Source organism: Lithobates pipiens, unplaced genomic scaffold (genome assembly GCF_037356315.1).
Source record: "Lithobates pipiens isolate NorthernLeopardFrog02 unplaced genomic scaffold, aLitPip1_a1.2 Scaffold_30, whole genome shotgun sequence".
NCBI lineage: Eukaryota > Metazoa > Chordata > Amphibia > Anura > Ranidae > Lithobates > Lithobates pipiens.
In genome coordinates this window covers 165,616,120-165,640,199 of record NW_027507791.1, presented here as the reverse complement: position 1 = coordinate 165,640,199, position 24,080 = coordinate 165,616,120, and the positions used below count along the sequence as shown (strand labels likewise).

Sequence of the window (24,080 nt, the reverse complement as noted above, 5' to 3'; positions counted from 1 at the left end):
AGGAGGAGGGATTGTCCTCTGAGTTGTCTGAGTTGAGGAGTACTGTGGCTGAAGGATTGTTATCTTTACTAGGACACTATTTAAGTTCTGTACTTGTACATGTTTTGGTGTTTATTTTCAGTGAGGGCCAGTTCACATCAAAACTCAGTGCAGGAAAGAAATGCTCCTGCATTCAAAATGCGTTGCTTTTGTGTTCTGCTGTATTTAAAATCTGCGTTTGGGGTGCCATTAACAATGTACTTCCACCCCAAGCGCAGATTTCAAATAGTGTTTGTGGACACCAGATCGCATTGTACTATGTAATTTGGTGAAGAGTGTTTTTCAAAAGTACTGCATGCACTTCTTTTTTGTGCGTTCCCATGTGATTTGCAGCCCATTCAGAGAAATCTCACTGCAGCGGTATACACAGTCACATGAGAATGAGGCCTACGTTCCTGTTCAATATGGGTGTGAACTGGCCCTGAATGGTACTGTATTTGAGTTTGTAATATTTTTATACGTTTGTCTGTTTTGTTATGCACATTGATGACTTGGATATCAATTATGATGTGGAAAATATATTTAAATTTATTTTCTAAGATATTATTTAAATGTCTATATAGCTGAACTAATAGCACGAAAGCAGCCGTTGAAGACAAGTGAAGTATATTCTGATGATGAGGAGGAAGAGGAAGATGAAAAGTCTAGTGAGAAAAGTGATCATTCGTCCAGATCATCTTCCTCATCTGATGAAGAGGAGGAGTAAGTCGATTATTTTTTTTTTTTTTTCATAGTATTCGCATTTATTATAACAAAAGAAAAAAGCAGCACACATATATATATTAAATACTGTAAATAAAATTAAACACCTATGAGTGATTAATTGATTGCAATAGTAGTAAAAAAAAGTGATCTACCCCTCTAATAAATCAAACTTAATTTATAAAAAGAATTATAAATAAGTGTTAATAATGAAATTTGAAAAATCCCAGTGAAGTGATGAAGTCCAATAAATGAAAAATAGTCAGCCTTCACATGAATCATATTTTTTTTTCTCTTTCGTTCATTGATGGACACAGCTCCAGTAATCTTGACCGTAGGGTTATTACGCCACCTTCATGAAAGGACTAGGCAGAATATGTAATACATGTGAAACACAACAGAACTGTACAGTTCTGCCCAGGGGCGGTCCCTCTGGTAATAACCCCTCAGCCTGCCTCCTGCAGCTCAGTTTTTTTTCTGCCTAGTGAAGAAGGACCTGGGCTCCCTGCCGGGACCATCACTGCTGGGGATTTTTTGTTTTATTGCCTTTTGCGCAAAATTTTAAGATCTGTGATCTTCTATCAACAGCCGGCTGGGTAACAGGCTGGATAAATATAGATCCTTGTAGTCTCCCCAGCCTGGCCATCAAGCATGTGCAGGCCCTAGCTACGCGCTGGGTCGGCCACAAAATGCCCCTCAGGCTCCAGGGGCGGCTGGTGAGCGCAATGCTCCTGGGCACACATATGACTGGACTACAGAGGTCTTTATCACAGTGTGCCGTGGCCCCCAGCCACCCCGTACTGCTCGGGTGTAGGTCTGTGATGGGATGCCTCCAGCTCACCTGAATGGTAAGTACAGCTCTTCCTGCCTCATGGATGCTGCATGACTGGGCTGTTGAGCAGTGTGTGTACCTGAGCCAGGGGTCCTCTCCGGGGGTCTCTGATCCTTGATTGGGGGCTGCGCTGGCTGTCTGTGTCCCTGGGCTGTCTGTGATCTCTCTGCTGCTGTCTGTGGGCTCTGCATGTGCTGCCATAGCACTGTCTTCCACCATTATCTGTGTACATTCAATGTGTACAGTTGTTTGTCTGACATTTTCTGTGAGTCTCTGTGAGAAGCATGGTCAGTGGCCATTTTCTCGAAGTTGGGCAGCCATTTTCCCTGTGATTTTCCTCTATACAGGGCGCCCGGTGGCCATTTTTTTTGTAGCCTCCTCACGATTTTTCTCTACAGTGCTGTTTCCTGTACCTCAGAACAGCGTGTGTTTGTTTTTTTTTTTTTTTGCTCTGGACACCTGGGAACTGACACTAGATAGAGGCACCTGCAACAGCATGGCACATCGCTTGGTCAGGGTGGTGAGTCCTGGGGTAAGGGCCCCTCGGTCTGCAGCAGCTAGGAGGTTGGGATTGAACACCATGTCCGCCAAGGGTGGCAGACCGGGTGGGTCAGCGTTTCTTCCCCAGACCTCCCTGCAATTGCAACCGTCTCGTCTGCAAACAGTGCATTGCCTATGGACGATTTGTCAGTGGTCTTTGAAACATTTGTTGCCAGGGTGGAGGCAGTGTGTGGGTGCAAAAGTGATAAAAAAACTGCCCCACCCCCCTTTCCCCGGGGAGAGTTCTGACTCAGACTCGGGGCCCCGCAGTGACTGGTGGCGCCTGCTCTGATGTGTCAGAGGATGCTGACCAGGACCGATCAGACAGTGAGGATGCTTCAGTGTCCAGGTCCGCACAAGACAAAGCGCTAGTTGGTGCACTTATCACAGCTGTGTGTGATACCCTGAAAATACAGGATACAGCAGGATCCTCTGCTGAGGTAGCGGCCCCTTTTGGGTCCTGTAAGCCAGCCCCTACACCCAAGGTGTTCCCATATCAGACTTATTTCATATACAAGGAATGGGGAAGCCCACAACTGACCTTTTCGGTCCCAAAAAGAATGGTGGTGCGTTACCCCTTTGAGGAGAGCTTTCTTTAAAAAAAATAGTGGTCCCCCAGTATCCAGGTTAAATAATGTAACCACGATCCCGGTAGAAGGGATTACTGCAGTCAAGGAACCTACCAACAGGAAGGCTGAGGCAGTGGCTCAGTCCATGTTTACGGTAGTGGGGTCAGCGATGCAACCAGTACTGGCCACAGCATTGGTGTTGCAGACACTAAGTGGGCAAAACTATTGCGCCGTGAATTGGAGAAGCAGCAGGCCTCTCCGGTCTGCACGGAGCTAGCAGACAAGTTAGTGTATGGCCTTAAGTACGTCTGTGATGCGGCCCTGGATACACTTCCCTTGCTCTCCAGAGCATCAGTTTCAGCAGTGGTGCTGCGGCACCTTATGTGGCTGAAATGCTGGTCTGTGGACCAGGCATCTAAAAAAAAAAAAAAAAAAAAAAGCCTTGACAGATTTACCCTTCCTTGGTGAGTGCCTATTTGGAGCCTTGCCGTATGACATTTTTAAGAATGTCACAGGTGGGAAGAGCACGTTGCTCCGACAGTCCAGGAAGAGCCGCAGGCAATGGCCCTCTTTTTCCGCTCAAGAGGCTTTTTCGTCCGCTCAGGACTTCAGCAAAACGCTCCCAGTCTGACAGGGCGACTGAGGGACAGAAGCATCCCTGGACTTGGAAACCTGCGAACAAAAGTGCTACCGCATGAAGGTTTGCCCCGCCTGTCACTTGGGTGGGGGGTCGCCTTCGGGAGTTTGCAGCCTGGTGGTCCTCTCGGATGTCCGACCAATGGGACTGCGAACTGATTTCATCAGGCTACAAAATAGAGTTCCTCTCTTGGCCACCAAACTGATTTTTCCCCTCCAGCATACCTGTACTCCTGGCTCGCCGGGAGGCCCTGTTTGGGGCAGTAAGGGACCTGCTCAGCCGCGGGGTGATAGTGCCTGTTCCAGTAACGGAAAGGTTTCTGCGATTCTATTCCAATCTGTTTGGACATACCCCTTCCTTTTTGGGGACTACTGTCTTGGACCTAAAAGTCCTCAATTGCTTTGTGAAAGTACAGAGGTTCAGAATGGAATCAGTTTGCTCTGTAGTCGCTGCTCTCCCTGGCGTCTTTGGACATACAGGACGAGTACTATGCCTCAGGCATCAGAGGTTTCTGCGATTTTCAGTAGGGGAAGACCAGTACCAGTTTGTGGCTCCCCCCCTTAACTTGGCTTAACCCCCCCCCCCCCCCCGGGGTTATGTCATGGGTTACCTATCCGCCTCAGAATTAAGTTGAGGATGTGGCGCTCACCATGCAAACCCTGCAGGAATTTGGGTGGGTGTTGAACCTCAGAAAGTCAGTTCTTGTGCCAACTCAACTCCTGGAGTACCTAGGCTTACTGCTGGACTCCGTGGAAGCCAGAGTGTTTCTCCCTTCAGACAAACTGCAGACTCTCAGAGCCACAGTGAAGCTGTTGATGAACTGCAGGTGGTCATCGCTGTACTTCTGCATTTGAGTCCTGGGCCTTATGGTGGCCTCCTTCGAGGCGGTACCCTACGCCCAATTTCACACCAATGTCTTGCAGAAGGAGATATTGGCAAAATGGGACAAATCTCCATTATCCCTGGATTGGCAGATTCGAGTGAGTCAGTTAGTCAGGGACTCTCTTCTCTGGTGGCTCCTGCCCTTTGGTCTGGGAAATCGTTCCTACCACTCCATTGGACAGTGATCACGATGGACGCCAGCCTGACCAGCTGGGGTGGGGTACTGGGTGTACCATCAACTCAGGGCCTCTGGTCGAGGGAAGAATCCCAGTTGCCGATCAGTGTGCTCGAACTTCGAGCGATCAGGCTATGCCTCTCCACATGGTCCTGTTGGTCACATATGTTCCGGGAGTAGTAGGAGAGTGGTCACTGCATCAGGAGGTGTTCAGGCTTCCTTGCCTGTGGTGGGGCACACCAGATGTGGATCTCCTGGCCTCCCGGCTCAATCAAAGTGCAAAGGTTCGTGCCCAGGACAAGAGATCCCTGGGCGGACGCGTTGGTTCCATGGGAGCCGTACCGGCTGATTTACGCCTTTCCTCCACTAAAACTGTTACCAAGTCTGCTCCACAGAGTGGAGGCCGAGGGGATTCCAGTGATACTGATTACCCCAGATTGGCCTCGGCGTCCTTGGTACGCCAACCTAGTATGCCTGGTGACGGATGTTCCTTGGCGGTTACCGATGCAAGAAGACCTGTCACAAGGTCCGATTCTCCATCCTGCTTTACCGTTGTTGGTTTTAACGGCATGGCTGTTGAAAGCCAGGTGCTAAGGAACCAAGGTCTGTCTGACTCTGTACTTTCCACTATGTTGAGGGCACGGAAATCTTCTCGGAAGATATACCATCATACGTGGAAGGCTTGTATCTCCATGTGTGAGGCGATGGGGTGTTGTCCGCGCACCTATTCAGTTTCCAGGATCCTGCTGTTCTTACGAGGAGTGGACCAGAAACAGGCTTTAAGCATCATCAAGGGACAGATATCAGCCTTGGCGGTCTTTTTCCATTTCCTATCGGCACTTGTTAACACACTCTCAGAAAGTGGTCTTTCTAGTGGCCATTACATCGGCCAGGAGGGTTTCGTAACTAGCGGCCTTGTCTTGCAAGTCGCCCTATCTAGTTATCCACAAGGTTAAGGTGGTGTTGCGTCCGCAACCACCTTTTCTGCCTCAATGAAGACATTGTGTTACCATCGCTGTGTCCTAAACTGACACATCCTAAAGAGGTGTCCATTCCCTGGACGTGGTCCGGGCTCTATGGTATATATCTGTCTGCCATGGCTCCCTTCCTGAAGTCAGATTCTGTTAGTTTTGGTAGCTAGTCTGAAAAAAGGATTGGCGCTCTCGTCGTCCACCCTTTCCTGTCATGGCCCATTCTACCAGGGCAATTTGGACCTCTTGCGCTTTCCAAAATCAAGCGTCAGTCGCTCAGGTGTGTAAGGCGGCGACTTTGTCGTCCGTTCACACTTTAACATCCTCTGATGCCTGCTTTGGCTGCAAAGTTTTGCAGGCTGCTGTGTAATATTGCAACTTTACACTCTTCTTGTTAAAAGAAAGTTACCTTTTTTTGAATGTCAATGCACTCTGTTGCATATGTTGACCGCAAGTTCTGATGTGTTTGGTTCGGATGGTGGCTCCCCTGTTGGGGAGCACCTCTGGTTGAGGGAGAAGTTATGTTGCTATTCTCACCCCTCATTATGACAATGCTTGGGGACATCCCTACGGTTTAGATTATTGGAGCTGTGTCTGTCAATGAACGAAAGAGAAAATATGATTTTTGTTCCCGCCGTAAAATCCTGGGGGGCACTGGTGTAAGTCCAGTAGTTGGTACTATAGTCTTAGTCGTCTTCACTTTATTTTTAAAGATTGTTTCTGTATGTTTTATTTCTCCAGAAAAGAAGAAATTCAGCCAAAGTCTTTGCCTGTTTCCTTGCCTGAAGAACTTAATAAAGTCAGGTTATCGCGACATAAGCTGGAGCGATGGTGTCACATGCCATTCTTTGCTAAGACAGTGTCTGGTTGCTTTGTAAGGATAGGAATTGGTAACCATAACAGCAAACCGGTGTACAGGGTAAGTACACATGACTCAGATGAACACTGCAGTTCTTCCATCTTCTGGAAGTTTATGTAAATATAGTACAACTATTTTTCAAACCATGGGCATCAAAGTAGTTAGCACTTCAGCCTAGTTTTACTGAGGTTGTCTGTTCAAATCCCAACCATGAATCTACCTGCCTGTAGTTTGCATGTTCTGCTTGTGTCTGTGTAGGTTTCCTCCCAAAGACATACTGATAAACAATTGGCTTCTGTCCAAATTGGCCCTAGTATGTGTTTGTATGCAAGTCAGGTAATTTAACCCCTTGGCGTCTGCCTTATTGACTCCAAATGGCCTCGTACTGTATATGCGACCCTGTGTTTACAAGTTAACGCGCTGAGAGCACGGTAGCTGGTGGGGATCGTTGAGTCCCCGATGCTGAGAGCCCAGGACTGAAGCTGGAATTGCGCCAGCTTACCAAAGAGATGACCGAGGATCCGAGGTCGCTAGATTACCACAGTGTTGACCAAGGACTGTAGCCTCATGGAAAATCTCTGTGGTCTAAAACCAGCAGCGGATTTGTCTGTCCTGGTTTAGCTCAGATTTAAACGAGCTATTGCTGGCTTGTGAAAGCGTCTGAGCAAACCGATACTGGTTTTAAGGGCAGGTGTCTCAGTAAGAGAACCTGTCCTTGCCTATGCTATCACAAGGGTCTTCATCCCTTGTGATGGCAATAAAAGTGATCTCAAAACGAGTCTCGTGATAAATTTTTTTTCAAATTAAAACATTTTTAAAGTGTCCTTTGCATGACAGATGTGATTTATCTCCGCGAACGTTTGTGCAAGAGCAATAATTCTAGCAAAGCAACAACAGAGAGAGGGTGCACCGACCTAGCATGTTACCATAAAAAATGTATTGGAAGATCAAAAGCAATTGTTCTGCTCAAACACATGACAGGTAAGCATATCGTAAAAGCAAAAAGATTTCCAGTTCCCACTGCAATCAGCTAATGATATGGGATGACCCAACAGCGTCTGTATTGGCAACATTTTGTGGGAGAACCCACTTCATCAGAGCCAAATGAATGACCAAACACTTCTGTGTATACACAATGTTATACTCATACTTATAAGTTCCTCCCCTAGGTAATTAGTGTCCCAGGTTGCCAGGGCCTCACAATTTCCAAGTCACATGAACCACATGTCAAATGGAACAAAATAGTATGCTAACACAACGACAATGCTTAACCACTTGCCTACAGGGCACTTTCACCCCCTTCCTGCCCAGACCAATTTTCAGCTTTCAGCACGTTCACACTTTGACAATTGCACCAACATGCTATGCTGTAACAATGACTTTATCATTTTCTTCACACAAATATAGCTTTCTTTTGGTGGTATGACTGCTTTTTTTGTTTTGCAAAAAGTTTTGCTTAGTTTGTCAGTAAATTTTGTAAAGGTAATTTTTCTCCTTTACTGATGTGCACTGGTGAGGCAGTACTTATCTGCACTGATTAGGTGGCATTGATGAGAAGGCACTAATATGCCACACTTATGGGCACTGAAAGGTGGCACTAGTGGGCACTGATGGCCAGCACTGACTGACATCACTGGTGGGCACTGGTTGCTGACACTTGTGGGCACTGATTGGTGGCGCTTTATTGTAATCGGGGTACTGAAGATCAGTGCCCTGATTGCATGTCTTGATGTCCCCTGCAAGGAGATGCTGCTGATTGGCTCTCAGTGTGAGGCGAGAGCCAATTACCGGCATTTCCATGTGTACATGTGACTGGCTGTGTTTGGACTTCCCATCCTTTGATGACGTTGTCCCAGAACGAGAGCCGCAACGCTCATCCGTCATTTGACAGTGGGCGGGCGGCAAGTGGTTAATATGACCCATTTTCACCCAGTGCCAAGATAAATGGTGATATTAAATAAATTTGAGATTTAAATGAATACACCATACCTTCCAAGCACACACTTGTTAATCTGTATAAAAAGGGGAATGCAATTGGCCAAGTAAGTTTTTTGATTTGTAATATTTTTTACAACAAAAATAGATAGGGACTTTGGCATTTTAAAGGCACCAGTATAGGTTCAAAAAAATAGAAAAATAATAAGTTAATATTCTTTATATATAAATTTATTCAAAAATAGAAAAACGTACATGATAGGGTTAAAAAGATTTTTTGACACAAAGGATATGTCCACGCATATGAAGATCTACATCAGATACACATCGCAAACCAGAAAATACAAAGGTTCAAGATCTATACAGGAGAACTAGTCACCCAACAAAGAACATATAGATTAATGTATATGGGTGCTATGGTGAAGAGCTGATGTTGAATCCACAGAACTTGCCCGACATGTTTCGTGGTGTTAGGGAAACGCTTCTTCTGGGGCGTGAGTAAAAAACACCCAAAACTTTCTGTAGATGGCGCTGATAGTATACAATAGAGATGGTGTTATTTATATAGTGTAGTAGCTTGATTCATGTAGGTAGAGCGCGCTCGACAGGTACAGTCTATGCCAGCCAGAAAGATAGGGAGTATGCTGATGTCCTATTTTATTATTTTTGTGCAGTAGGGTAGAGCTGCACAAGCATGCCTTCTCACTCTGCCAAGCTTTACACGTGTATGGCGGACGTCTCACGCCAGTACACATACTAGACTTGGCTTGTGCAGCTCTACCCTACTGCACAAATAAATAATAAAAAAGGACATCAGCATACTCCCTATCTTTCTGGCTGGCATAGACTGTACCTGTCGAGCGCGCTCTACCTACATGAATCAAGCTACTACACTATATAAATAACACCATCTCTGTTGTGTACTATCAGCGCCATCTACAGAAAGTTTTGGGTGTTTTTTACTCACGCCCCAGAAGAAGCGTTTCCCTAACGCCAAACATGTCGGGCAAGTTCTGTGGATTCTACATAAGCTCTTCACCATAGCACCCATATACATCAATCTATATGTTCTTTGTTGGGTGACTAGTTCTCCTGTATAGATCTTGAACCTTTGTATTTTCTGGTTTGCGATGTGTATCTGATGTAGATCTTCATATGTGTGGACATATCCTTTGTGTCAAAAAATCTTTTTAACCCTTTCTATCATGTACGTTTTTCTATTTTTTAATAAATTTATATATAAAGAATATTAACTTATTATTTTTCTATTTTTTGAACCTATACTGGTGCCTTTAAAATCCCAAAGTCCCTATCTATTTTTGTTGTAAATTCTATTCATTAAGGATGATGGCACCTTTTTTATATCGACATACTTGAGATATCCACTATTCAGCCACAAAGTGTCTTTTGATATCTCGTATCTCCATCTCTCGATTTGTAATATTTATTATAAAAAGGCCCTCATACTGTTTGGAGCGCAGGCCAAACGATCTATCCGAAACCGGAAGTGTTGGTCTAATATCGGGTAACCTGGAAGAGAAGGCGTGTTTGCATTCCAAGCACTGCTAGCAACATCAAATTCAGTTGCTTCAGGGAAGTGTCATAGAAATCCACTTGTAACTGTTATCTCTATACACTGTATTGGACCTAGGGGGATTTGTGGTACAAATTTAACACATTTAGAAAAAAGGTGAAGACTATATGGCTCCCTGGATAAAAGTTCAAGCACAATTTTCAGTTTTTTTTTTGTAAACCTGTAAGACAAAAGGCATAATGAACTAGTATGCACTGCATACTAGCTCATTATGAAATACTTGCTTTAGAACGAGACGTCAGCAGGTGGTCTCGGTCCACACCGAGGGAGCTGACATTTTTCCCTCGGCTTGTCTTCCGGGTAACTCTGGCGCTGAGTAGTCGGAGCCACAATGTCATCGCTCCCGCGCAGGTCCGGGAGGGTCAGGCAACTGCCGGACCTTTTCAACCAGGAAACTCAAAGCACATGCTCTTCAGCAACTGCATGCAAGGGGAATGTCTCCTAAACCGTACAAGTTTAGAAGATATTCTTTTTACCTACAGGTAAGCTAAAGTGAAAAAAAAAATACTATACAACCACTTTAAATCAGATGTAAACATCTCATTCTCCCACATGTGCTAGTAGATTAAATATGACGTAAAACGGGGTCTAAATACAATGAAATATAAAAAAAAAAAATTGATGTATACATATTCTAAATGGACTCCTTTTACTAATCCTACTGGTGAGAGATACATTTATATAAGTAAAAATGTGTAGAGGTGTAGAACATCCACCCATTGGTGTAGACTAGCTGCCCCCATGACATGGCCACTACGGCCATTCAGTCATTTAAAAAAAAAGAAAAGGTACTAACATAAATTGTATACTGTACATAGATACACATATATTGGTAAAGTTCAAGTACAAGTATGTATATGCATACTGCGCACACACGCACACGTTTGCCTGTATATATCTTGGGCTGACTGAGTTAAGTATTGGAGACCCAACCACGTCCTTCTAAACGCCTCAATATCAGCGTTCTTGTTCTCTAATATGATATTCTTGTCTAGACCGATGGACAATTACTTAATTGCCCTGTATTACAACAGGTTTAATTCAATTTGTTTTAATATAAAGGAACATGCACACCATTGTTCCGTGGTGATATTGGACAGTAAAGTGAAATCAATACCTGCTACTTTTGAACTATGTTACAACACATTTCTTTTCATTCATCAGGGGACACAGAGCCATAGTAGTTACTATGTGGGTTATAAGCCACCTTCAGGTGATGGACACTGGCTCGTCCTAAGACAAAAAGTACATGCCCTATATAGCCCCTCCCACTACTGGGAGTACCTCAGTTTTTTTGCCAGTGTTTAGGTGTTGGTCATGGAGTAAGGATGTGCTGAGCTGAGCTCCTCTGGAGCAATCCTTGCTGGGGCTAGCTATGCAGATGTGTATTCCTGGGCAAATTGAATGGTACCCCAGTCCTTGTGTCCGAAGAAACAAGGTTTTTGCCTGTGAATGCTTCTTTTTTTAAAGCTGGACCCTGGAATCCAGTACTTTTTGGTATTAGTGCTGGCTGCAAAATTTTCACATAGACATGAGAGCAATGGGATCATGAAAGAGGTTTTGGTGACACAAGCATTTCCTGCTTGACACATTTACTATTTGCATGAGGCTGAGCATTTATAGCAGTGGCAGTGGCTGGACTATTGCTTAAGCAGTGGGTGCAATTTCTTGTAGTACCTCTGCTTTGTGCATCGGGCTAAGGTCTGGCAGATTAAGCAGCCTGCGCTGACAATAATTGCTTAATCATTGTGAGGCCAGTTTAACAGGTATTCAGGTATCCTGCTCAGCAGGCCTAGGATCTGGCAGCTTTATGTTTGCAATAATTGCTTTGCAAGTTTCTATTGTAGAACCTCCACAAGGTCCTCATGCAGGTGCTTGCTTATAAACTAGCCAAACGCACAACTGCTGAGATGCCTACAGCCACATCACCATGAAAGCGCCCGCTCTCGTCTGGTCTCAGAGGCTAAGCAGGGTCAGGCCTGGTTAGTACCTGTATGGGAGATCGACTGGGAATATCAGGTGCTATACACGGTTCTGTGCACATTGTTGCTAACACAAACAGCTAAACACATGAGTGCGGGAACGCAAGTCCGCAGAGGATAAACTTTCTTTCACCATGCAGAAGCTCCTGGCAAGTCTTCCTTTTGCGGTGAAACAGCTATTTCAGAATGTTGGATTAATTATTCAAAAGACAGTCTAGTGGGAAAAGTACCCCCTTTTGCCATTTAAGTAAAGGAGTAAATATATTTTCATTTTTAAAGCTCCTTTGTGCCAGGGGCATCAGCCTCCAGGCAGTCTCGTGGGCTTCTGCCGTCAGGTTCAAAAGGTAATCTTCAGATTTAACCCCAGGGACAAAAGAGACCTTGAGGGAGGAAACCTACAAGATACTGAAGCCTGCTCATGAGGAGGCGCTTTGCTCGCTCCATAGGGGAAATTCTGCTGCAGTTCTCAAGGATCTGACAGGAAGACGAATAGGGGACTTCCTCAATAGCTCCAAGGTACAAGCTGGAGTTCCTGTCTCCTCGTTTTTTTTTTTTCCTCTATCTGATCAATAGTCCCATTCCTACAAGGGGGAGAGCTTCTGGCGTCGATCAACATCAAGGCTGATTATTTCCAGGTGCCGATCTTACCCGCTCCCCAGAAATTTCTGTGCTTCGGTGTGGAGAATTTTTATTTCCAAGTTTTAGTTTTCCTTTTCAGGATAGCTACTGCACCTCAAGTGTTTATAAAGATACTGACTCCTCCTTTAGCCAGATTAAAGGGTCAAAGTATACCGATACTAGCCTACTTAAACGGTCTACCCTTGATAGATCAATCGGTAGCCCATTTAAACCAAAGTCTGGTCACCGCAGTCAGCTATCTGAAATACTTTAGGTTGGATCCTCAACCTAGAAAAATCCTCAAAACCATCAAGGAGATTGCAGTGCTTAAGGCTGATCATAGATGCAGTCCAGAAAAGAGTATTTTTGCCCCAGGAAAGAATCTGTAAAGTGAACTGATTCGGTTGGTCAAAACAAAGAAGAGTTCTATTCATATTTGCATGAGTTTATGGGGGAAAATGGTGGTTTCTTTTGAGGCCGTTCCTTATGCGCAGTTTCATTCAAAAATGCTGCAAAACAGTATCCTGTCAACTTGGAACAAGATGGTCCAAACTCTGGACTTCCCGATGCCTTTATCCGCCAAAGAGCCTCAATTGGTTATTAATATTTCAAAATTTTCAAAAAGAAAAATCCTTTTTACCGGTTACCTGGTAAGTAGTAACAGAAGCTAGCCTTTTGGGCTGTGGAGCATTCCTGGACGAAGAGTCTGTCCAAGGGAAGTGGTCCAAATCAGATTTGACCTTGCCCATAAATATTCTAGAGATTCGGGCAGTACACCTGGCCATAAAGGCCTGTATGCTCAGACTATGGAATTATCCTGTCAGGATCCAATCATGCCACAGCTGTGGCATATGTTGATCGCCAAGGGGGCACGAGAAGTCGAGCGGCCCAGAGAGAGGTGATGAAGCTGGCCTTGAGCACTATCAAGGGCCAGGTGTCGGCCTTATTGGGGTTTTCTTTTCAACAACCACTTGTTTCGCACTCTCTGGTTTGTAACCTTATCCAGGGGGTAACATGGATTAATCCCCCAGTTAAGTCACCCCTGAACCCTTGGGATATAAATTTAGTCCTGTCAGCTTTACAAGAGCAGCCTTTTGAACCGATTCAAGATAGTCCCTTGATCCTCTTGACTAGGGAACTTGTTTTCTTGTTTGCCATATCTTCTGCAAGGAGAGTATCAGAGTTGGCTGCTCTTTCCTGCAAAGAGCCATATTTGATTATTCAGAAGGATAAGGTTTTATTGCATCCTCATCCTAATTTTCTCTACCGAAGGTAGGGTCAGGTTTTCATTTAAACAAGGATATTGTTCTGCCTTAATTTTTTTTGAGAACTCGTTCTGTGTCAGAAAACTCACTTCATTCTCTTGTAGTGAGAGCGGTCTAGGTCTATTTAAAAGCGACTGCTCAGATTCATAAAACGGATGTTTGTGTTGCCAAACAGTCCTAAAAGAGGACAGGTGGCGTCAAAATCTACCATTTTTAAATAGATTATCAAGTGATTGTTCAAGCTTATGGTTTAACCACTTCAGACCCAGGCCAATTCTGACATTTCTCTCCTACATGTAAAATTCCTAATTTTTTTGCTAGAAAATTACATAGAACCCCCAAACATATATGTTTTTTTAGCAAAGACCCTAGAGAATACAATGGCGGTCATTGCAACTTTTTATCTCGCACGGTATTTGCGCAGCAATTTTTCGAACGCATTTTTTTCAGAAAAAAAAACTGTTTCATGCTTTAAAAAAAAACAGTAAAGTTAGCCCAATTTTTTTGCATAATGTGAAAGAGGAGGATACGCCGAGTAAATAGATACCCAACATGTCACGCTCGTGGAATGGCGCCAAACTTTGGTATTTAAAAATCCCCATAGGCGACGCTTTAAATTTTTTTACTGGTTACATGTTTTGGGTTACAGAGGAGGTCTAGGGCTAGAATTATTGCTCTCGCTCTAACGTTCGCGGCGATACCTCACATGTGTGGTTTGAACACCGTTTTCATATGTGGGCGGGACTTGCGTATGCGTTCGCTTCTGTGTGCGAGCTCACGGGGACGGGCGCTTAATTTTTTTTTTTTTTTTATTGTTAATTTTATTTTTTATTTTTTTAGTTTTACACTTAAAAAAAAAATAAAAAAAAAATTGACTTTTATTCCTATTACAAGGAATGTAAACATCCCTTGTAAAAGGAATATGGCACGATCGGACCTATTTACAGTGAAATATGGGGTCAATAAGACCCCATATCTCACCTCTAGGCTGGGAAGAATAAAAAAAACAAAAAAAACGATCATGGCTTCCTAGCCAGATCGGCGCCGTTAATTTGAATACCGAGGCCGGGCGTGACGTCACAACATCGCGCCCGGCCTCCGAACGATCATAGAGACTCGGGGACAATCTAGTCCGGCAGAAATCTCTATGATCACATGCTGGGGCCGGCGGATCCTGTGACCGACTCACCGATGGAAACGGTGAGTCGGTAGAAGCACCGGAGGGAGGGGGGGCGTCCCCTCCCGCCGCCAGTAAGAACGATCAAGCGGCGGAACAGCCGCTGTGATCGTTCTTATGGTGTAGGGAATCGCCGGCTGAAAACTGCAATATCTGAATGATGTCTGTGGACTCGGGCATCATTTAGATATAACCAGCGAAACCCAATGACGTCAATAGACGTATTGCGGGGTCTCAAGTGGTTAAAGAGGAAAGTTCCTCCTTTTCATATTAAAGTGCACTCCACCAGGGCTGTTGGTGCTGCTTGGGCAGCGCATCACCAAGCCTCCAAGGCTCAGATCTGCAAGACCGCAACTTGGTCTTGAATCCATACATTTACCAGATTCTATCAAGTAGATGTAAAAGGTCATGAGGATATCGCCTTTGGGTGCAGTGTACTGCAGGCTGCTGTGTAAGTCCTCTAGTCTCTTGGTGCACACTTCTTTTGTTGCGTCTCCCTCCTTTCAGTTGGCATTGCTATGGGACATCCCACATAGTAACTACTATGGCTCTGTGTCCCCTGATGTATGAAAAGAAAATAGGCTTTTTAAAACCGCTTACTTGTAAAAAATCCTTTTCTTTGAAGTAAATCAGGGGACACAGAGGTCCCTCCCTTCTTGGTATACACGTATATTGCTTTGCTACAAAACTGAGGTACTCCCAGTAGTGGGAGGGGTTATATAGTGCACTTTTTGTCTTAGGGCATGCCAGTGTCCATCACTTGAAGGTATCCTATAACCCACATAGTAACTACTATGGCTCTGTGTCCCCTGATGTACTTTAAAGAAAAGGATTTTTACAGGTAAGCTGTTTTAAAAATCGTATTATTCCAGCTGTGTGACAAGTGCTCAAAACAGAGCTTGAGTGCTTTATTTTATTTTTTTATTAGTTTTTTACAGTTCCATTCACTTATACATATTTACAACTCTGTGTACACATGAAGTTTGGGGAAGCCATGTTTGGATGAAGAGGGCTCTCCCTCAAAACGCTTTAGCCAATTCAGATGCTTTTGGATCTGCCCATATCCACTGATACTGTGGGCCTGGAGGGAATCTTTTGCTTTTTTTACCATGCCTAACTGTGTCATGTGTTTGTGAAATATAACAATGTTTTTTTTTTTTTTTATCTTTCAATAAATTTGACTATGGTAATTCACAAGGCCGGTGCACCCCTTCTTTGTTTTGCAGTGTATATACGCATTGTCTTGAGGGGGCAGCAAGGCACACTGGTGCTAAATTCTAGCCCTTGTTATGAAGAGCAGACCCAATAATCCTTGAAACATATATCATTCGAATGCAGGAGAGCATTCTTTGGACGAGAGCAATAATTCTAGCACCAGACCTCTTAAGTAACCTTAAACTTAAAATTGTCACCTTTGGAGATACTGTAAATGCCGTAGTTTGTTGCCATTCCATGGATTTGTACAATTTTAAAGCCTGACATGTATCTATTTAATTGGCGTAACATAATTATTTTTATATATATATATATATATATATATACGGTATATATTTATCAAACGATTCGCTAATATATATATATATATTTTTTTTATGTATTAAAATTAATATATTTTATTAAACAAATTGCAAAAAACGACTGCGCAGATAGCAGGTGATATAAAAAAAAATTGCAACACCCATCGTTTTATTCTCTAGGATCTCTTAACCACTCAGGAACTGCCGGCCTTCATTATATGGCGGTACTTTGAAGTGGAATATCATTATGGCAGCAGCTAGTTGCCATAACCCCCGATATCCACCTCTTCAACGAGCGGTCCACTTTCAGATAAAAGTGGTCTCTCCGGCAGATTTGCTGCAAAGATCACTTTTACCGGTGGCGGGAGAGGGGCCCCCCTTCCTGCCGCTCTCCAATGCGGCGGAGGAGATTGCATCCTCTCCTGTGTTAAGTATGGAGCTGAGTGAGAGGCAGATGACCCCCGCTTTTGCTCCATACAATAGCAGGGCGGAAGCAACGTCAAAAGGGAGATTTGTTTTTCTTTTCACACAACTTTTTATTTTATTTTTATTAATGCATTTTAGTGTAAATGTCCGTCAGCAGAATAGTGTCCCAAGGGCAAGGAAAGGGCCACAGTTTGGAGACCAATTGCTTATATCAAGACCCAACTGCTTATTGCCTCGGATATCCTGACCACTACAGATTGGTTACCTTCAATGTACATCTTGGGAACTGTACTCAGGAGCAGTGAGGTTGGCCTATGTTTAGTTCAGGCACTGGTCCCGGCATTCAGCACCCACATTTGGCATGTGGTGCTGCATGATTTTTTTTACAGGTCCTGGGCTGTAATCCATTCCTATATCACCCATGTTATAGGGCCCCCAAACCTGTTGGACCTACTTATCACAGTTAGAAATGGCAGAAAGACGGGGAAATGTCATCATAATGGGGGATTTCAGTTATCCCGATATTGACTGGGAAGTGGTCACAGCTTTCATTAAAGACCCGTCATTTCATGAATGTCTTACAGGACAACTTCATGTCCCAATTGGTGGCTTATCCAACTAGAAAGAATGCCCTGCTAGATTTATTACAAACGATGTAAGTCTAATCTCAGCTGTGACAATATGGGGCGACCATAGGATGATCGCATTAAGCGTAAGCTAAATTGCTGATCGCAATTCAATGAACAATAAATAGAGAAGAGCAAAGGTTAAACCTGGGTGGCTAAACCATAATCTAAAAAGCCTTATTAATTGATTGCCGACCAGTGCACAAAGATATACGTCGGCACAATAGCACGGCTTCACAAATGGCCGTAGAGGTCCGTCCCCTTTAAGACGCAGCATTGTGGGCGCACGCCGCTGGCAGGCCGTGCAAGCGTACTTTGTGACCGCGCCCACGTGTCATGCGGACTCTGTCTATCGGTTTCCCCCTGACTCAATGACTGCTTATGTCCCGCGATCGTGTCATGGATCAACAGAATGGGGAGAGGCCTATGTTTCCCTGTTCTGCCTAGTGACATGACAGATCTACTGCTCCCTGTCATGTCAGTGGTAACCCATCACTCCCTAGGACACACTGGATCGCCCCCTATTGTTTAACCCATTCCCTGCCAGTGTCATTTTCACAGTAATCAGTGTATTTTTATAGCGCTAATCGCTGTATAAATGACAATGGTCCCAAAATAGTGTCAAAAGTTTCCGATGTGTCCGCCATAATGTCGCAGTTAGAATAAAAATTGCAGATCACCGCCATTACTAATAAAAAAAAAAAAACAATAATGCCATAAATCTATCCCCTATTTTGTAGACGCTTTAACTTTTGCGCAAACCAATATACGCTTATTGAGATTTTTGTTTTGTTATTTATTCTTTTAAATATTTTTTGGTAAAAAAAAAAAATTGCCTAAACTGAACTGTATTTTTTTATATATTTTTTGGGGGGATATTATAAAAAAAAAGTAAAAAAAAATTGTGCTTAATTTGATAAAAACAATAAAATCTACAAAATATCTAAAATATCTCAATATAAATTTTTTTAACTAATATGGTTAAGATCCAACTCCACATTGTGTCCTAACGGTGTCAATGTAAATAATTAATGGATCCACCTAGATTCGGACTGACTTCTTTTAATAATTTTGTCACCCCTCCAATGTGGTTTGGAGGGGTGACAAAATTAGTAGTAGTGAGTAGATCCTTATGATACTGGGCATAATGCCTAGATTGACTATGTTTTAAAAAAAACTTTTTTTTTTTTTTTTTTTTGTGTGTGTTCTTAGTCTCTTCCATTTTGTCCTTCCTACATATTGAATCCGACAAGGACATTCTTGAAGATAGACCACCCCCTCAATATTACATGATCTGAAATCCTCAGTAATATACTCTTTTGCGGTTACTTAAACTTATTTTCTTTTGTATGTCTACATGTGTAGCAGCTCTTGGGTAATAGCCTTTCCCTTCAAAAAAGGAGACATTATTTCTCGATGGAGGGTCAAGTACATTTTTAGCAATACGATCTCTTAACCACTTCAATACTGGGCACTTTCACCCTTTTCCTTCCCAGGCCAATTATCGGCTTTCAGCGCTTTCGCACTTTCAATTATGCGATCATGCAATAATATACCCAGATCAAATTTTTATCATTTTGTTTACACAAATAGCGCTTTATTTTGGTGGTATTTATTCACGACTAGGTTTTTTTTTTTTTTTTTTTTTAAGCGAAAAAAGTGCAAATAATTTGAAATACTATTTTCTACTTTCTATTTTAAAAGAAATCCAATCAAATCTAATTTTGTCATATATGTAAGCCAACGTATTCTGCTACATGTCTTTGCTAAAAAAAAAAAAAAAAAAAGCCAGTTAAGTGTATGATTAGTTTGTGTGATCAGACATATGTACACAGATGATCACGGACATATGTTTGCAGATGGTCATTGGGACAGATGATTTTATTGGGACATGTGGGGGACAGGTGTTTTGACTGTGTGGTGACACTATTTTGGGGACGTTGTGAGGGCACTAGGATAAGGGTGATAGGTTATGGCGCTAAACCCAAAATTATGTACTTAACGTATGTGTATAGATATACTCTTAGTGACCTGTCTACAAACTCAGTAATATAAGTACTGATTGAACCATATAAAATTAAAGTGCAAATGCGTGCTGACTCTGCTGTGTCAAGTTAATATAAGTGCCGTATGGTGATAACCTCAAAGCAAAAAAAAACACAATCAAAAAATTCATATAAGTGCCATATAACAGTAAATCAAACTACGATCAAAAATTCATACAAAAATGATAATTAATACCAAGTCTTTGTGCATAAAGGAAACTTTCATAGCCACGTAAGATCATTGACAATGTCCCTTCGTGGTATCCTGGCTAGCCGTGACACAAGATAAAGTGACCAGTGCAAAAAGGTGCCAATCTTCAATGCAAAAAAAGTCACATGAGAACGCTACACATGTCCCATACTGGTGTCATAGGTGGTAATGGTACCAGATAAAGTGAATAGTGCAAACAGTGCAGATCTTCAATGGAGAGAAAAACATTCGTCCCCGGTGCGCCCCTCAGTGCTATGATAATGTGAATGCTCTCACCAGATCTTGTACCCCTGTGGGGTTGGATGGGCTTTCACAGTGTGAGCCACTGTGCTGCTATCTGGATGCTGCTACTGGTGCGCTGAGATGTTCACTCTTCCGTTCACATAGACTCCGTTATTATATGCATATAAGGGAAAACACATCCATGGTGTAGTATGTTTTAAACAGACTTTTCATTTATTTAAGTAAAAATCTACTCACATTTAGCTGTAAAAACAATACACATAAAAACTCCACCGGCCGCCCCTAGCTATGGGAAGGGTGCACGTAACGTAGCCACGCCCTACGTGTTTCGTCAGAGTGACGTCTTCTGGAGCGCTTGTGAGGGCAATGACCAGTTAGCATGTAAAAAGCTGGCTGCAATGATCGACTCTCCCTATTCTCACTGACAACTTCCGTGTGGGGAGAAGAGCTGATCACCCAGCAACTGGCTCTCTATTTATGTCGCATGATGGCTGTGATTGGACACAGCCATGTTATCAGGAGGTCAGTCAAAGCCCTCTTGCCGATCTGACATGCGCCGTGTCCGGGTGACACAAGTGCATCGGGATTGCGCCGCTGCATGGACACGCACGATCCCTCTTCTTCTGAAAGACGTTCCTGAACAGCCACTCAACCTCAGACTCCACCCAGCCGTATATGTGCAGTGGCCAGGTGGGAGGTGGTTAAAGTCAGTGCTCTTCGGTATGTGAATTTCGGTTTCTCAGGCAAAATTGTTCCCAAATGTCAATCTGCTCTTATGATATTCCAATATTTCCTACATATTCTCTCAATCTGTTTATGTTGGATATTGTAATCCATCACCAATGGGATATTTTCTATTCAGTGTTTTTCAGTAAATCCTGAATTTCCTTCTATCCATTTTTTGTTACTACTTGTATCTTCTGTTCAATAAATTCATGTTGGTAGCCCTTTTGTATTAGCGTGTTTAAATTTGCTTTACTTGTCCCCTGTACCCGGGACATGCTATCTAGAACGGGGTCAATACAGAAATTATGATCACCTGCCAAAATCAAATCCCCGGTCTTAAACTCCATCAGTTTTCCCAGTATCTGATTAAAGTACTTAATCGTTTTTTTTATTTGGGCTATATATATTAGCGAATGTAAACGCCCTTTCGCCTAGTTTGCCTTTCAGAAAGATATCTACTTTCGGGATCTGTCAGCCTATCTTCTAGCGTAAATCGAACAGTTTCGCCCTTTTAATGGGCGAGTCCCCATAATACCACGTTGGGAAGTCCTTTGAGAAGAGTTTTTCATTTGTTTCCTGAGCAATGTGGGTCTCCTGTAGGAACACCACCGTTGCTTTATATTGTTTGAGTTCTTCCAGGATTTTGTATCTCTTTATGGGAGAATTCAACCCTTTGACGTTGTAGGTTACTATATTTATTTCACTTATCTAAGTTTTTCCTCTCTCCAGGTTTCTCTTTCTAACCCTCAAAATCCTAGATTTTTTTTATAGATCAGAGGGTAATGATCCTTTATTATATATATTACTTTATTAAAGACGGATAAAGCCAGTCCCGACCAGAATTTCCACCTCCTCCCACCTAAGACTCCCACTTTGGGGTGGGACTCTGACCTTGCCACCCACCGCCGCGGTGGATCCCGAGTGCCAGGGGTAAACTCTTATTACTTTACAACAAATACCATAGACCCCCCTCCTCTTCCCCCATCACCCCCACCCACCGCCCCGCCATCTCTTTATTTATACTGTTTTCTTTTTTTCCCTCCTCTCCACCCCCCTATCCTCCTCTGTCTTATCCCAAAAGTCAGTTCTGCACTCATGTCATAGATATTCCTTCGATCTCAGTTGTTGGTTCTTCTTCCCCCTATCCTGGAATGGAGGGGGTCCGTAGATCCAACTGAGTGCAGAATTCATGGAGTTCTTACGGGAATCTTAATCGCCTTGATCTTCCATCTTTAGTGCCTATTAGGCAATGCCAGGAATCCCCAATTATATTTAATGTTCTGTGCACGCATTTGTTCCAGGAGGGGTTTTAGTAGACCTCTTCTAGCGAGTGTTTCTGGTGCCATATCAGTGAAAATTTGGAGCTCCATCCCTGCATGTCAATGGTGGTCCTCCCCGCATTTTTGCCCATATTGTAGCTTTGTCTTCATAGAGTTGAAATCTAATAATAATGTCTCTTGGCTTTTCTTCTGGAATATTTTTAGGTTTTCTAATGCACTCTTTCAATCCTAAGAGCTTCTTCAGGACCTTTATTTAAGAGGGGGTTGAAAATTGCGCTCACGATTTTTCTCAAGTTCTCGTCTCTCTCTGTCGGTACTGCACGCATACACAAGTTTTGTCTGCGATTTTTGATTTTCTTGGTCCTCCAGTTTGTATAAAATTTTTCTCTGTTCAAGTTGCATTGCTTTCACAGTTGCATTTAATTTTTGTATTTTCTGCGCTTGATTGTAGTATCTTCCTTCAATCTCCTACTCGTTTCAGTAGATGTCCCATATCCGCACGTAGCGAAGACATTTCAGATCTTATAACATTCTCCAATCTTATGAACATTTCAGTCATCTCCGCTTTTGTTGGAGTTTGAGCTATTGAAAATTTTCCTTCCACTGCACCTTTCTCCATTTCCCTTCCAATGCTTATTTCACCTTTGGGATGGTTCTGGAGGTTCTCCTTGTCTTTTCTCGGTTACTTCTGATTTCTCTTGATCTGCAATTGTCTTCCTGTTTAAGTTTTAGGCCTTGCAGCCTTGGACATGTATTGTTGGTGTTTAGTTGCTCATTTGCTGTTTTATGTTCACTCCCCCTTGTTGTTCTTCTTGTCATGCTATTTTTTTTTTATATTTGTGTTTTTTAGTTTGCCCAGTTTTATGCTTTATCTTCACCCCTTTTCCTCCCCCCCCCCCCCTTGCTCTATCCCTTGCTTCACTTATATACTGTAACTGGGCTATGTAAGATTTAATAGCCTTCCCACCCGACTCTCATTCACTTCACGGTGCTCACAAGTCCATGGATATTACAGGTATCTTGATAGTGCTAATGTTGCTCTGTTTCTACTGTTTCTACTGTTTCTACTGTTTCTACTGTTTCTACTGTTTCTACTGTTTCTACTGTTTCTACTGTTTCTACTGTTTCTACTGTTTCTACTGTTTCTACTGTTTCTACTGTTTATACTGTTTATAAACAGGGTTTCAACTTATTTCCAGGAAATTACACCAATGCGATTATTCAAATCACACAGCTTACCACTCACAATGTGAGTTTACCATTGGGTACAGTACTAACAATTGATAACAGAGCTAACACTCCACTTGAACGTGGGAGTTCTGTGCCTCCACTCTATATGGTTGTCAAAGGCAAGTCTTCTTTGTATTTAAATAGGATGGCGGGTGTAGAATATTAGGCCAGAGTTGTAATAGTTGTATAATATTTAAATTATCACAGTTCAGGTTACTGTTACATATGCAGTTATTGTGATGACTCAAGTTTTAGTTGGTAATAAGGTTCACCTCACTGCTCGATCCGGGTTTTCCCAAAAGTGCTGGATCAAAAGCACACAAAGAGCAGAAAAGCCTCCTCTAAATCAATATAGCAACTGACTTATAGATATTATGGGTATGTGGGCCGTCCTGCTTTTATGCGAAAAAAAATAAAATAAGTCTTAACCACTTAAGGACCGCCGTATTGCCATTGTACGTCATCACAATGGCACAGGCAGGCACAAGCACGTACATGTACGTGCCTGCCTTCCAGCGGGTGGGGGGTCCGATCGGACCCCCTCCCGCTGGATACGGCGGTCCGGTTCGCTCCAGGAGCGATCCGTGATGAGGGGATGGCCGTTGGTTTCTGGCCACCCCCTCTGGATCGCTCCTGGCCAATGAGAAGCTTCCTCCTACTGTGTATTTACACAGGAAGGAGGAAGTGATGTCATTCTCCTCGGGGCGGTCTTTTTGACCGGACTACGAGGAGAAGACTAAAAGTAAGTGTGCACCAACACTACACTGACATGTAGGTACACACAGGCACACAAACCCCCCCCCCCCCAGTCACAGTGTCACTGATTGCATTGATCATTTCTTTACTGATCACTGCATTCAGTGTCAGTTGTAACAGTTAAAACTGTCAGGGCAGTTAGTGTTAGGTCCAGGGTAGCCCCCTATCACCCCCCAATAAAGATTTAACCCCCTGATTGCCCCTAGAGTTAACCCTTTCACCCCCTTTTGCCAGTGTCACTAA

General features: G+C 43.2%; 1 protein-coding gene across 1 annotated transcript in view; it reads left to right on the top strand.

Moving 5' to 3' along the window:
• RTF1 (RTF1 homolog, Paf1/RNA polymerase II complex component) overlaps positions 1-24,080 on the top strand; it is a 520,646-nt gene that overhangs the window by 261,653 nt on the left and 234,913 nt on the right. The window contains exons 7-8 of the mRNA XM_077465048.1: positions 603-741; positions 6,089-6,266. Of these exons, the coding sequence (XP_077321174.1) occupies positions 603-741; positions 6,089-6,266 (317 nt within the window). The remainder of the gene's footprint in view (positions 1-602; positions 742-6,088; positions 6,267-24,080) is intronic.